The sequence below is a fragment of the Mauremys reevesii genome, linkage group 1, assembly GCF_016161935.1.
Source record: "Mauremys reevesii isolate NIE-2019 linkage group 1, ASM1616193v1, whole genome shotgun sequence".
Lineage (NCBI taxonomy): Eukaryota > Metazoa > Chordata > Testudines > Geoemydidae > Mauremys > Mauremys reevesii.
Window position 1 is genome coordinate 110,133,178 of NC_052623.1, and position 15,693 is coordinate 110,148,870.

Here is a 15,693-nt window from a genome sequence, read left to right on the forward strand (position 1 = left end):
ACCACCTAGGAAGTGTGTGGCTTCATAATTCTGGCATAATTTCCCCCTCACATCCCCTCAAGATAATCAGTCATAGGCCTCTCTTAAGCAATCTGTCTTTATACCAAATTTTGAGTGGGATTTCTAGTAATATGGACATCAGTCCTTTAGGTAATGCACTGTAAACCACCAAACTCACATTCATTGTTTAAACCTTGTGACAATGATGGTTTTTGTTTGTTTTGTTTTTGTCTACACTTTTCATTTGGAGCTTCCTTTTCAAATGAACCCACAATGTGAAATAAAATGCAGTCCAGAAGAAAAGAAATTTGCCTAACTTCTTCTGGAAATGATCCAAGCCCCCTGAGTTTTACATATTTGCCTATAGAAACAGTAAATTGGCCCTAATATTTCTGTACTCACAACTTTTGCAAACTTTTTTTTACCTGTAGCTTTTAGATATAAAGATGTTCTTAATTATTGCTTTTAGGCTGGGGCCAATGTGCTGCTGCAGGATGTTAATGGAAACATTGCTCTTGATTATGCCATGGAAGGGACGGAATCCAGCTGCATTCTTCTGACATACTTGGAAGAAAATGGTAAGTCAGCTCTTATTTTGGATTTATTTTCCTTTCTTTTTGGGGCTGGGGAGAGGTACAAGAGGCCAGCTCTTCAGCTGATATAAGTCTGTACTGAAGTCAAAGGAGCTTTTTTGGAAGGGGTGTGGGTTTGGGTGCAATCACAATAATACTGAGTAGGTGTGAATCTCACCCAGCATCTCATTAATATATATAGAAATTGGAAAACCACAGATTGTTTCCTGTAGTAGCCATCTCAGATCTTTTGTCCATTTATATGGAGACACCAGAATGCTAGTTCAGTGCAGAGAAGCAGTCCAGGGTACATTAGTAGATAAACCACTTAAACAAACAAACAAACCATTTTGGCATGTCAAATCCAGATACAATATGAATTTACAAAATTCAGCAGTAACTACTTGTAGTTGCTATGCTTCCCTTTCAGATGCAAAGAGCGTAGCTTCGGGCTATTATGATTGTCTTCTTTTACAGACTGTAAAATATTGATCATGCACCTGTTCTTAATGGAAATCACTTATATGAAATTTTACGACTTTCAAAACTTTTCATTTTGCATTGATATAATATCTTACATGGATTTGTATTTTTAATGACAGATGACAGCTACTGTATATCAGGGATACTTTGTTATTCACCAGTTTAATTCCAAACTTAGGTATCAAATCTGCAGCAATATCTGTAGCAATATTTTGGCTGGAATATGTCAGTTCTGTTACATTTACATTCATTCACATTGCAGTGAAGTCTAAAGCAATTTATGTACATAACAGCCATAAAGCATAAGATATCTGATGAACAGAAATGAATAAAAGGAAATAATGTGAAGATACATTACTTAAATCTGATCTTAAACGAAGAAATCCATCATAGTTTAAACCAAGTCAAAGCATCCTGCCAATGGACACATGGGAGAAAAGCTGAGATAAACTGACAAGAAGATGATATCCAATGTGTAGTTATACAAATGTAATCAGTGGTGTTTCCAGTGATTCACATATCATGATATTTTCCATCATCTTGTTTGCCTGTTGCTTGGAGAATTTTTCACATTTCAAGAACTTTCTTGTTGGAAAATTAGATTAATGTGTGTTTGCCAGTTGCATGAGCCGCTTGAACCTTCATTACACGTCACTATGCAAACAGTTGGCGCTGAAAGAAATTTGGCTAAAGTTGCATTCGGCATGCATATTATACAGCAGAATGAATTCTACTTATTATACTACCAGTTCCCATGGATCTTCATTAAAAAGTTCTCTTGCCCCTCATTCAGGCTGTCTGTGTGCTATTTTGCTTATAGAAGAGAAATACATAAATATAAATGGCAAATATTTTGGTGCTCATTTCAAAGAGGTTTGCTAGATGTATTTCAGTTTTTCTAGATTCGAGGAAAATATATGGAACAGTGTCTTTGTATGACAAAATGTAGAGCTGGGGCAGTGTTTATCATAAAGACCGTGGTTCTGGATGAGTGGTGGGAGGTTGTTGTAGGAAAAAAAATTAAACAGTGATACATCTGGCTCTGATTGCAACTCAGTGAAATTCTGGCCCCTCTGAAATCAAAACTCCTGTTGATTTCAATAGGGCTAGGACTTTTCCCAATGCAGCTGAGCCAGTGTATGCTGCTGGTACAGATGCTCTAAGCTGCAGCCCATCAGGGTAATCCACTGCTCCCATTGGCCAGGATGGCGAACATGACCACTGGGAGCTGCAAATGTAAACAAACTGTCTGCTCTAAGCAACTAAATTACTCCAGCCCTCGCAAGCAGTGATAGCTGTGTCAGCGGGAGAAGCTCTCCTGGTGACAGTGCTATCCACACTGGAGCTCAGGTTGGTGTAACTTACATCACTCAGGCTTATTCACACTCCAAGAGACATAATTTATACCAACTTGAGCTGTAATGTGTACATAGACCCAGTCTGTGATATATTCATCCCAAGGTGCACTCATTCTGCAGTTAGAAATCTTTTATTTTTAATTGGCATCTCAAACTATTTAAACGGTCCACTGGCTTTATCAAAATGACAACTGAAAAAAGGAAACATTAAAGAAAGGATATATGGTAATCTGGGAAGCATGAGTTATGCTCAATCACCAGGAATGAAAGTGATGCCAGGTTCTGCTCTTTCTGCGAAATGACAAGAGCTGTATGAAAAGAGTGCATGATTCCAACTCTCCTACCCCCTGAAATGCTCTGAACAAAAGGCTATTTTTGGAGTAACACTATTCAGGCGTGGAGGAAGTTGAGAAAAAAGTAACTTCTTTAATAAAAAGCTTAACTACATGAATTGGGGAGCTGGAGTGTTCCCTAAGCTAGACACACCAGTTAGGATGGCTTTCAGAGAATCTCCATAGCATCTTATTGAGTGATGACAACATATAAAGCAATAAAACATGATGATAACATTATATATCAAAACACTTTCAATGGCTGAACATACCTTGAGGACAGGGCACTGTTACCTGTCAATTGTTGAAGAGAGGATTAACCATTTTGTGGGATTCATACACACCATACTACAACCCAGGTTCCTGAAACTGCAAATTTCATTAAATAAAAAATAAAATAAAATTGAGCAGTATAATCACAGAGCATTTTCATCTTTTACACATTTATCCTAAATTTGTATGTTAAGGCCTAAGCAGGATTCATGCTATCCATTTTGTGTTTTCAAAATAATTCATAGCAGGCCAAGTCGGTGCTCAGATTTCAGTCAGTAAAGCAAAACTTTACCAACTTTACCAACTTTACCAAGATGCATTTTTCCAATAGCCTGTGCCCAGTCACTTGTTAATCAGACTTCTGCAGTTAATTACATATATAAATTAATCTCTCTGCTGTTTTTCTGATTAGTGCCATACATTCTCATGAAAGTCTGGTCTTTTGAACCTACAGTAAGTTCACACAACCTTCAATTTTTTGTGATTTTGTGAACACCATACTGCCTCTCCCCTGCACCACCACTACTAGAAGCCTTGCACTATTCTGCATTCTATCGATGAATTCCTAAGATGTTCTCTTGGTGTTTTCCATTGAATCATGCCATCTGACTTTAGCATTAAAAGAAACTGGCAGTGGAATGCAGAAAGCAACTGCCTCTAATTACATAGAAACAAAATCAAGAGTTTTACATATAATTAAAGGCTCAGTTAAAATTAAACTGAATGATACTGTCTTCCCAATCTGATGATTCAAAGTAGTATTGGAACAATTAACTTTGCAGGTATAGAATACAATGGTAATTAGAGAGCTTTAAAGTTATGGTAAGCTACATTTTGTGTATTTTTACTTTTAGATCTCATCACTGTGGTATCTAAATTCTTCTCAGTTCATAGCTAATCTTTAATCAGAACATTATCCATTTAAAATGTTTTCTAAATACTTTATATTGGAAAAGCAGAGTTATTCAGTCCTACTTATTGGACCTCTGCTGGGGACTATAATTAAAATGGCAGTCCCATAATGAGAGACAAGGCCATCAATGGAGATACTAAAACAGTGGTGTTTACTTGCCGTTGTCACAGAGTTTAAAGTCAAATTATCTAGTCTGAGCTGTATGTCTTAGGCCACTAAACACCACACAGACACTCCCTCAGTAACCAGAACTGGTCCAAAATATTAAAGCCTTAGGAGACTCAACTCTTATGCGGCACAGACAGAGGCCTGGTCTACACTACACGTTTATACCAAATTTAGCAGCGTTAAACCGATTTAACTCCACACCCATCCACACAACGAAGCCCTTTATATCGCTATAAAGGGCTCTTAAAAGTGATTTCTGTACTCCTCCCCGACAAGGGGAGTAGCACTGAAATCGGTATTGCCATGTCGGATTAGGGTTAGTGTGGCTGCAATTCAGCGGTATTGGCCTCCAGGAGCTATCCCATAGTGCAACATTGTGACTGCTCTGGACAGCAATCAGGAGTTGGATGCACTGGCCAGGTAGACAAAAAAATCCCCGTGAACTTTTGAATTTCATTTCCTGTTTGCCCAGCATGGAGAGCTGATCAGCACAGGTGACCATGCAGAGCTCATCAGCACAGGTAACTATGCAGTCTGAGAATCGAAAAAGAGCTCCAGCATGGACTGCACAGGAGGTACTGGATCTGATCACTATATGGGGAGAGGGTTCCGTGCTAACAGAACTCCGTTCCAAAAGACGAAATGAAAAAACATTTGAAAAAATTTCCAAGGCCATGTTGGAGAGAGGCCACAGCAGGGACTCAGTACAGTGCCGTGTGAAAGTTAAGGAGCTCAGACAAGCCTACCAGAAAACCAAAGAAGCAAACAGAAGGTCCGGGGCAGGGCCGCAAACATGCCACTTCTACGCTCAGCTGCATGCAATTCTAGCGGGGTCCTCCACCACTACCCCATCCCGTCCGTGGATTCCGAGGTGGGGGTAATCTTAGCTTTGCCTGAGGATTCTGCAGATGGGGAAGATGAGGAGGAGGAAGAGGAGGACGAGCTTGCAGAGAGCACTCAGCACTCCGTTCTCCCCAACAGCCAGGAGCTTTTTTTCAGCCTGTCAGAAGTACCTTCCCAGCCCTCCCAAGCCACTATCCCAGACAATGAAGCCATGGAAGGGACCTCTGGTGAGTGTACCTTTTGTAAATATAAAACATGGTTTAAAAGCAAGCGTTTTTTAATGATTAATTTGCCCTGAGGACTTGGGATGGATGCATTCGCAGCCAGTAAAGTTACTGGAAAAGTCTGTTAACATGTCTGGGGATGGAGTGGAAATCCTCCAGGGACATCTCCATGAAGCTCTCCTGGAGGTACTCCAAAAGCCTTTGCAGAAGGTTTCTGGGCAGGGCAGCCTTATTCCGTCCTCCATGGTAGGACACTTGACCACGCCATGCACGTAGCAAGTAATCTGGTATTATTGCATGACAAAGCCTAGCTGCATATGGTCTTGGTGTTTGCTGGCATTCAAGCAACATCCGTTCTTTATCTCGCTGTGTTATCCTCAGGAGAGTGATATAATTCATGGTAACCTGGTTAAAATACGGGAATTTAATTAAGGGGACAGAGATAGTTGGGCTGTTTGCCTGTGGCTTAAAAGAAATCCTTCCCTGCATTTAGCCAAGTAGGAGGTGGGGGGATTGGCGCTGAGCTTTTTCGCGTTTGGCTAGCTGGGATCTTCCCTGCTACCAGCCACGCGGTTGGGGGAGGGGTAAAGCGATCATCCCAGAGAATTGGATGGGGGCGGTTCTGGTGGTGCATGTTAACAGGAAAGAAGCAGCACTCAACAGGCTTTGCTTGCTATTTGGGAAAGGAGGGCGCTGGATATATGAAGGCTGCAGAAGCTGAAAGACAATGGCTTACCATGGCCGCATGCAAGCCGAATTCTGATGCCCGGACCTGCGTCTGTGATCTCTAACACCAAAGCCGCAGGCACTCAATATTAAGATGCAAAATGCGACCTTGTAGTGAGATCACATGTGCAATGTAAGGTGAATAGTGTTGTTCACCGTGAAAGAGTATAACCATTGTTCTGTAAAATGTATCTTTTTAAATACTTCTCTCCCTTTTTTCCCTCCCTCCTGCAGCTGCAAATTTTTCAAGTCTTCCTTCTCCATCCCGAAGTCTATCTCAGATAAGGCGGCAGAAAAAAAAGATGTGAGACGAAATGTTCTCGGAAATCATGGAAGTGACCTGCAATGAGAGAGCTCATCTGAATGAGTGGAAGGACGTGATATCAAAGTACAGGAAAGATGCCAGTGACCGTGAGGACAGGAGGGACCAACGTGAGGATAGGAGAGACGCTCGAGATGAGAGGTGGCAGCAGGAAGATCTGAGGTGTCGGGATGCAACTCTGAGGCTGCTGTGTGATCAAATGGACATGATCTGGCGTCTGGTAGAGCTTCAGGAATGGCAGCAGGATCACAGAGTGCCGCTGCAGCCCCTGTATAACCGCCCTCCCCCGTCACCATGTTCCTTACCCTCGTCACCCACCAGACGACTAAGAACACCTGGGAGGAGGCTCCGTGCACCCGCCCATTCCACCCCAGTGGACAGCCCAACCAAAAGGCTGTCATTATTTTGAAAAAATTTTAGTGGTCTTTTCCTTCCCTCTTATCCTCCTCCTAAACCCCACCCGTGCTACCTTGACAGTTCTCGCCCTCTTTTTATAATTAATTAATAAAGAATACATGATTTTTAAACAAGAGTGATTTTATTTCCTTAGGAAGCAAACGATAATCGAAGGGGGAGGGTGGGTGGCTTACAGGGAATGAGTCAATCAAGTGGGGGAGGGGTTCATCAAGGAGAAACAAACACAACAGTCATACCATACCCTGGCCCGTGATGAAACAAAGCTTCTCTGATGCGCACTGCTTCCTGGTGTGCTCTTCTAATCGCCCTGGTATCTGGCTGCGCGTAATCAGCGGCCAGGTGATTTGCCTCAGCCTCCCACCCTGCCATAAAGGTCTCCCCCTTATTCTCACAGAGATTGTGGAGCACACAGCAAGCAGCAATAACATAGGGGACATTGGTTTGGCTGAGGTCTGAGCGAGTTAGTAATGTGCGCCAGCGTGCCTTTAAATGGCCAAATGCACATTCTACTATCATTCTGCACTTGCTCAGCCTGTAGTTGAACAGCTCCTGACTACTGTCCAGGCTGCCTGTGTATGGCTTCATGAGCCATGGCATCAAGGGGTAGGCTGGGTCCCCCAGGATAACTACAGGCATTTCAACATCCCCAACTGTTAATTTCTGGTCTGGGAAGTAATTCCCTTGCTGCAGCCATTTAAACAGAGTAGTGTTCCTGAAGACGCGAGTGTCATGAGCCCTTCCCGGCCATCCAACATGGATGTTGGTGAAACATTCCTTGTGATCCACCAGTGTTTGCAGCACCATGGAAAAGTACCCCTTGCGGTTTATGTAGTGGGTGCCCTGGTGCTCCGTGCCAAGACAGGGATATGGGTTCCATCTATTGCCCCACCACAGTTAGGGAATCCCATTGCAGCAAAGCCATCCACTATGTCCTGCACATTTCCCAGAGTCACAACCTTTCGTAGCAGCAGCTTAATGATTGCTTTGGCTACTTGCATCACAGCAGCTCCCACAGTAGATTTGCCCACTCCAAATTGATTCCCAACTGACGGGTAGCTGTCTGGCATTGCAAGTTTCCAGAGGGCTATCGCCACTCGCTTCTCAACTGTGAGGGCTGCTCTCATCTTGGTATTCTGGTGTTTCAGGGCAGGGAAAAGCAAGTCACAAAGTTCCATGAAAGTGCCCTTACGCATGCGAAAGTTTCACAGCCACTGGGAATCGTCCCACACCTGCAACACTATGCGGTCCCACCAGTCTGTGCTTGTTTCCTGGACCCAAAATCGGTGTTCCATGGCTAGAACCTGCCCCATTACCAGCATGATCTCCAAAGTGCAGGGGCCCGTGGTTTGAGAGAATTCTGTGTCCATGTCCTCATCACTCTCGTCGCCGCGCTGCCATAGCCACCTCCTCCTCGATTGGTTTTTCAGGTCCTGGTTCAGCATTGACTGCACGAGAAAGCACGAGGTGTTTACAACGTCCATGATTGCTGTCTTGAACTGAGCAGGGTCCATGCTTGCTGTGCTATGGCGTCTGCACAGTTCACCCAGGGAAAAAGGCGTGAAACGGTTGTCTGCTACTTGCACAGAGGGAGGGATGAGGCGGGGTGAGGCTGTACCCAGAACCACCTGCGACAATGTTTTTTGCCCCATCAGGCACTGGGATCTCAACCCAGAATTCCAATGGGCGGGGGAGACTGTGGGAACTATGGGATAGCTACCCAGAGTGCAACGCTCTGGAAATCGACACTGGCGTCGGTACATGGACGCACACCGCCAAATTAATGTGCTTAGTGTGGCCACATGCAATCGACTTTATACAATCTGTTTTAAAAAACCGGTTTCTGTAAAATCGGAATAATCCTGTAGTATAGACATACCGAATAAGGTGCATCAATACGTGAGGCCCTTGCAATGGCAGGGAATTGGTTACATGAGATATACCCAGATGATCCTAGCAAGTGAGCTGTGCCTCATGCTGTAGAAGGGAAGGTGAACCTTCCCCGCCCCTCAAGGTCCCTGCCAATCTGACTTGTGGAAAAATTCCTTCCCAACCGGTAGAATAGGGATTTGTAAAGAGTGTTTCCATACTTTACACATACACACACACACAGAGTAAATATTCTTTAGCTACAATATCTATGGCACATTTCATGAGGTTTTTAATTTTTATATTCAAGATATTTCTAGAAGTCCTTGAAAAAAAATTTCTGAGATAGAGGGAAATGCTGAGCAAAAAGACTAAAGTATCTAAGATCTGACAGAGGAGTTTCTCCTGAATCTGTTGACACTCCCTTCTCCATTGTTCATTTTAACAACAAGATTTAATATGGGGAAGGCCTGAAGTGCTAAATAACATCCATCGTATTATATGCATATTCACCTTCCTTTTTACCTTTTAATATTCCCTGATTTGCTGAAGATACCATAATTTAAATACATTTTCTCCTCTGAGTCCTGTTTGTGCATTATCCACTAATCTTTGTTCTTTATTCTCTTGTTATTTTGATCTTGTGCTAGTCTATTAACTGGCTTCTGAGTGTAAAATTGAAGGACTGGGCTTCTTTCTCTATTATTCTACATAATGTTTCTCTAGGTTGCCCTATTTTTCTCTTTCCAGGTGGTGTCCATCATTTTCATCTTACCATATCTGATGTGTTAAGTTGTTTTATTCTACTTAGAATTTCTGATGTTACAAAAAACTCTCTGCAATGGACTCTGTAGATCTTCTGTAGGTATTTATTTTGGAATGAATTTATTGTCTTATCAATTTTTGTTGTAGATTTCTATGACTCTGCTGTATTAAGGAGGACAGACATGGTGCCTGTGTTAAAAGTTTGTATTTTTGTGACAGTACCAATCACACTACTTTTCCAAATATTTTCAAGGTTATGAAAGTTGTTGGCTGCTTTTGATATTCATTGCCTAACATCTGGCATTGTGTCACTAACATTGCACATCTCATGCCCTAGACAGGTAAAATGATTTACTACTTCTAGTGTTTCTTTGGCAGTTCTAATGATAATTTTTGGGACATTGAAAGTCATATATTTTGTTTTCCCTTGTCAATGAGCAAACCAGCTTGTTTTGCTGTATGGGCCAAAAGCTGGGTCTTTTCTTCCATTAAGCAATATGTTGAATTAACCAGGACAATGTCATCAGCAAAAGCAAGGTTATCCAATTGTGCTTCATCATTTGTCCATAAAATTCCTTGGTTTTCTTCTATGGTTACTTTCTTCATGACATCACCCATGAGCAGTGCAAATTACAATGGGGACATAATACACCCTTACCTTACTCCAGTCACTGCAAACCAATGACTAATGCTGTCACCTTCTCTGATTGCACATTTGTCATTATCACATAGTTGCTTGATAACTCCAGCAGTTTTTGCTGGTAGTCCATAGTATGCCACAATTTCCCCAAGACTGTCTCTGTGTATGCTTCAAAAGCATTCTGGGAATCTATAACATTTATCACAGGAAGCGCTTGTCACTCCGCACTGTGTTCTATAATATATCTGAACAACAATTTGGTCTTCACATGGCCTCACTGGTCTAAAACTGCTTGTTCCTTCCTTGAAGTTCTGTTTGTTTCTTGATGATATTGCATATGACGGAGGAGGAGAAGGACCTAGGAGTCCTGGTTGATCGCAAGATGACTATGAGTAGGCAATGTGATGTGGCCGTTAAAAAAGCTAATGCGGTCTTGGGTTGCATTGTATTTCTAGTAGGGATAAGGAGGTGCTAGTCCCGTTATATAAGGCGCTGGTGAGACCTCATTTGGAGTATTGTGTGCAGTTTTGGTCTCCCATGTTTAAGAAGGATGAATTCAAACTAGAACAGGTACAAAGAAGGGCCACTAGAATGATTCGAGGAATGGAAGGCCTTTCGTATGAAAGGAGACTTGAGGTTTGTTTTCCTTAACCAAAGAAGGATGAGAGGAGATATGATTACACTCTTTAAATATATCAGAGGGATAAATACCAGGGAAGGAGGAGAATTATTTCAGCTCAGTGCTAATGTGGACACGGATATAAACTGTCAGTCAGGAAATTCAGGCTTGAAGGTTCCTAACCATCAGGAGTGCAATACTGGAACAGTCTAAACAGTGGGGCGAAGGACCTCCACGACTTTAAGATTAAGCTAGATAAGTTTATGGAGGATGGTATGATAGGATAACGGGCTTAGTCAATAGGTCAATTATGTGCCTGGTATGATGTAACCTTTTCCAGAGGGTTTGGCTGGAGAGTCTTGCCCACATGCTCGGGGTTCAGCTGACCGCCATATTTGGGGTCGGGAAGGAATTTTCCTCCAGGGAAGATTGGCTATGGCCCTGGAGGTTTTTCGCCTTCCTCCGAAGCATGGGGCAGGGTTCACTTGCATGTGGCCTGCATCTTGCAGGAGGTCAGACTAGATGATCATAATGGTCCCTTCTGATCTTGAATTCTATGATTCTATGATTCTATGATTTTCCCAGGCACTGAGAGTAACGTGATCTCTCTCCACTTATTGCAGTTGGTAAGGTACCGTTCCTTATCAATTTTACTATAAGGCTGCTCTTTCACTGGGTTGGGTACTTTTCTTCATTTCAAATTCTATCCAAAACCACAAGAGAAATCTGGAGACCATTTCATCACTTGTTTTAAGCATCTCTGCAATAATGTTATCCTCTTTAGCTGCTTTGCCATTTTTGAGTTGACTGACTGGCTTTTCTAACTTCTTCCATTATAATAACACTCAAATCAATATCAAGCTCTATTGGCAGGTCTTCATCATGTATACCTAGTAGTTTGCTTGGTCTTGGTCTATTTAAAACAGTCTGAAAGTACTCTGCCCATCTTTTCCTTTGTTCTTCTCTACTAAGAGTCCTTCCATTTGCACTTTAATAGGGCTCCAATACTGGTAAAGTTTCCTTTTAACTGTTTGATTCAAGTTGTAAGATCAAATCTTTGGTTAACATCTTCAGCGTCTTGATATTTTCTATCAGTACATTCCCTTTTATCTCTTCCAGCACTTCTTTTTACTTCTCTGTCAAAAGATTCTATCTTCTTACCACTTGCTACTCTCTTCACATGTGTTAGCACTGATAAGTTTTGCTTTACACATCTCTTTTCCACTGCTACTTTAGTAATCCATTTCTCCCTTTTATATTTCATTATTATTTGAATGATCTTTACACCTTCTAGATACCACTTTCTGATGTTTTCCCACAAAGTATCAGTGTCTTGGTTTTCTTCTGTTCATGCCAGGAGAAACACTGATCCTGTTCTTCAGTTCAAGCTGAAAAGCACTTTTTGTGTTTGGGTCTTCAAATTGTGCACTGTTGATGTGTGGTCTTCTTTCAACTTTCTTCTTCCTCTTTAACTTGATCTTTAGTTTAGCAATACCAAGATTATATCGTTGCCCACACCTGTTCCTGTGTACCGTGTACACCTGCCAACAAGCTGTGAAGCTTTCTTGAAATACAGAAGTAATCTAGCTGGTTCTTTGTAGTACCATTTGGGGGAGTTCCATGTCATGTTATGAATTTCTTTATTAGGAAATATTGTTCCATCTATCATTAGGTTATTCCCACCACAGATTTTTGCTAATTATTTACCCTTTAGCCGCACTTGCACATAATTTTATCCAAACTATCATTGTTACTTTCAACCTTTGCATTACAATCACCCACATTCACTAGGATATCATGTTTTGGCACCTTGCTTAACACATCATATTACAAATTGTGAAAAGCATCATTTTAATCATCTAGCTTTTTGTTGGTTGGTACATAGCATTCTATAACTGTTAGTTTGAAGAATCTAGTGTGAAAGCAAGATCTAATCATTCATTGACTGATTTTCACTCAGTCAGTGCCTGTTGTGCTTCATTCAACAGCATTGCTACATTCACCATCTTCATGTCTATCATCCACATTCCTGGAGAAGATGATGGTCTTATTTGTTTCTCTAAAGTGTAGTTTGTTCAGCTCTGTCCATGTATACTCATCGATGCCAAGGACATCAAGATGGTATCTATCCGTTTCTTTAATTATCTGAGCAGTTGCTTTGTAAATTTTTTCACATTCCAAATCCAATTTTCATAACTGATCTGGCCTTGTACAAGGGACTTTTCAGGATATTATCCACTATTGCACAGTTATATAACAATGCAGCTCTTATTAAAACAAGTTGGAAATAAATGGCTAAATCTCTAGTAACTATTTTGAAAATGTAGGCATACATTCTGTGGGATATTGCCCATTTTTGTGGATTTTCAGACATAAATTACAGTGCTGACATTTATTTGAAATGTTCTGCATTTCATGCACATATTCTGTTTTCCTGTATAGAAGTTACAGTGAAATTCAGCTTAATTATAGTTTACTATAGTGGCATTGTAATGCCTAATGAAATTAATCACTGCTTGAAGAAAGCAAAAGTCTCTACTTGCCTAAGGGCATCCTCTGGGTACCCTAAATGTTCTTTATGTTTGGGGAGAGGTGCTTCCAGTTTACTTTAGGCTTCATTTAAGGCACAGCCCTGAATTGAGAGGAGAAGTGGTACTCCAGTCCCCAGTGAGAGCTTTGGGAAGCATCATGCTTTAAGTGGGCACAGTGCCTCCTAGAGCATAGGGAGAATGTGGACTCTTCCCTCCTTGAAAAAGTTCAGTATCTGCTCTCTTCTAAGTCTGGCAACCATCATTGGTTTAGGGTATAGTCACAGACAGGGCCATGATCTTCCCACTCTGTCCAACTATTTGGGCAAGCTAGCCTCATTATATCTTTTGTACAGTGCATCTTAAACATCTATCTCCTCTCACAATACTGGGAGTAAAATTGTGGCACTTTAGGAAATTGACAAAGAAGGAACTGGAGAAAAATAAGAAGGGAGACGGAAAGGATCATGAGTGGTGACGGAAAATCCAGGCACAATATCATCAATCACTAGTAGTCATTAAAATATATAGCTATTATGGTAAGAATTAATGCTGTCTAACACATCTTTAAATTTTCATCCTGTTTATATAATGTTGTTGCCTTGTTACAGTCACCTCTGCTGATCTCTTCCATCTGCTTCTCTTTTCATTCACAATCTGTGCATAGTGCACATCAGTTCCCCTCTGTTTCATCTGTATCAGCTGCAGTTGTTCTTTGCACATACTGAAATAACTTGATTTCTCTGCTTGTCTTCTCATTAGAGATCTTTTAGCTTTAGTTTTGTCTTGGTAATATGCATCAGTGATACTGAGAATGTGGTACATACAGGGGCACCCCTGAGATTTACAGGGCTGTAGGTGAAGATCAAAATGTGTGGGCCTGAGGCAGACTCCTGCAAGCAGCATAGTATATTTGAGTGTTTAAGGAAGGTTTGGTAGCTAGGGAGGCTTTAGGATGGCTTTGTCACCTATGAGGGGGACTGAGCATGTCATTCATCAGTGGGGGCTTCATGAGGGTTTTGGTGGGGTGGGATGCTGCACTGATTTTCCAGCCCATGAAATACAACAGGCAGGCAGCCTTCAGTTAGATGTATGCCTTCCTTCTCAGGAACACCTTTATGAGAACTTATGAAGACTCTAAACAGTAAGAAATACCCAAACAGCAACTACAACCAGCAGTTTCCACATACAGACCTGTGAGCAGGGCTCCAGCTCACACTCAGATATTTCACCCTTTTGCTGTCTCCTAGGCAGCCATTTATACTTCCCCTGCTCCCTCTAGCAGTTCAGGTTTAATTGGTTGAAGCATTAACTCTTTAGGATCTGGGCTTGGGAGTGCTGTCACAAATGGCTTGAAGCACTGGTCACTGCCAGGGTGGTGCGGGAGTCGATCTTTTGAGATTGAGGCTCAGGGTGAATGACAGACTAAGTCTGTGAGGTGCTCAACGTGTTCTGCACTGCAATACTGACAGAACAGATCTGAAAGTATGGGGTCCTGGGCAGCCACACACACAGGAAAACTCCTGACATACACAGGACTATCCTTTCACTCCAGAACAGGTTTAAGGTGTTGTCAGGGTTCCCTCCCCACTCTGAACTTTAGGGTATAGATGTGGGGACCCGCATGAAGACCCCCTACGCTTATTTTTTACCAGCTTAGGTTAAAAACTTCCCAAGGCACAATTCCCCCCTTATACTTTGGGTTAAGTAACGCTGCCACCACGAAGTGATTTAAGCAAATATTTAGGGAGGGCCACTTGGAGCCCTTCCTTCCCCAAATATCCCCCCAAGCCCCTACACTGCCTTTCCTGGAGAGGCTTGAGAATAATATCCTCACCAATTGGTACAGGTGAGGACAGACCCAAACCCTTGGATTTTAAAACAACGAAAAATCAATCAGGTTCTTAAAAGAAGAATTTTAATTAAAGAAAAGGTAAAAGAATTACCTCTATAAAATCAGGATGGTAAGTACTTTACAGAATAACAAAAGACTCAAGAACACAGAGAATCTCCCCTCTAGGCAAAACCTTAAAGTTACAAAACCAGGCATAAACCTCCCTCTGACACAAAGGAAACACAAGCCAAAATAAAAGTAAACTAACGCATTTCCTTGCTAAATACGTACTAACTCTTATAGGAGTTGAATTGCTTGCTTCCTTGATCTGTCTCTGGCAAGCACACAGAACAGACTGACCAAAAAGCCTTCCCCCTGCAGCCCCCAGATTTGAAAGTATCTTGTCCTCTTATTGGTGCTTTTTGTCAGGTGTCAGCTAGGTTACCTGAGCTTCTTAACCCTTTACAGGTAAGAGGATTTTGTGCCTCTGGCCAGGAGGGACCCCATAGCATTGTATACAGAAAGGTGGTCACCCTTACCTTTATATTCATGACAGGTGTCTTGGTTAGGAAGTGTGTGAAAGCTTTCACTGTGACTGTATGGCTCATTTTGTTTTATAAAGAGAGGACTTCAGCCTTTGGGAATGCCAATATGTCCCCTTTCTTGAGCAAAATCTTCATTTAGAATGAAGTCTATGTTTGATTTTAAAGCAAAGCTTTGGTGTTTCAGTGGCACATTAAAAATATCTGGTTTAAAGTTGACAGATAAAATACATTTCAAAGGGATGTTATTATTACTTACATTTCACAT

General features: G+C 41.7%; 1 protein-coding gene across 2 annotated transcripts in view; it reads left to right on the forward strand.

The window, feature by feature from the left end:
- Positions 1–15,693, forward strand: part of MYO16 (myosin XVI) — a 575,450-nt gene that overhangs the window by 227,385 nt on the left and 332,372 nt on the right. For both annotated transcript variants that reach the window (XM_039547002.1, XM_039546990.1), the window contains one exon: positions 470–578. In XM_039547002.1, coding sequence (XP_039402936.1) covers positions 470–578 — 109 coding nt within the window. The remainder of the gene's footprint in view (positions 1–469; positions 579–15,693) is intronic.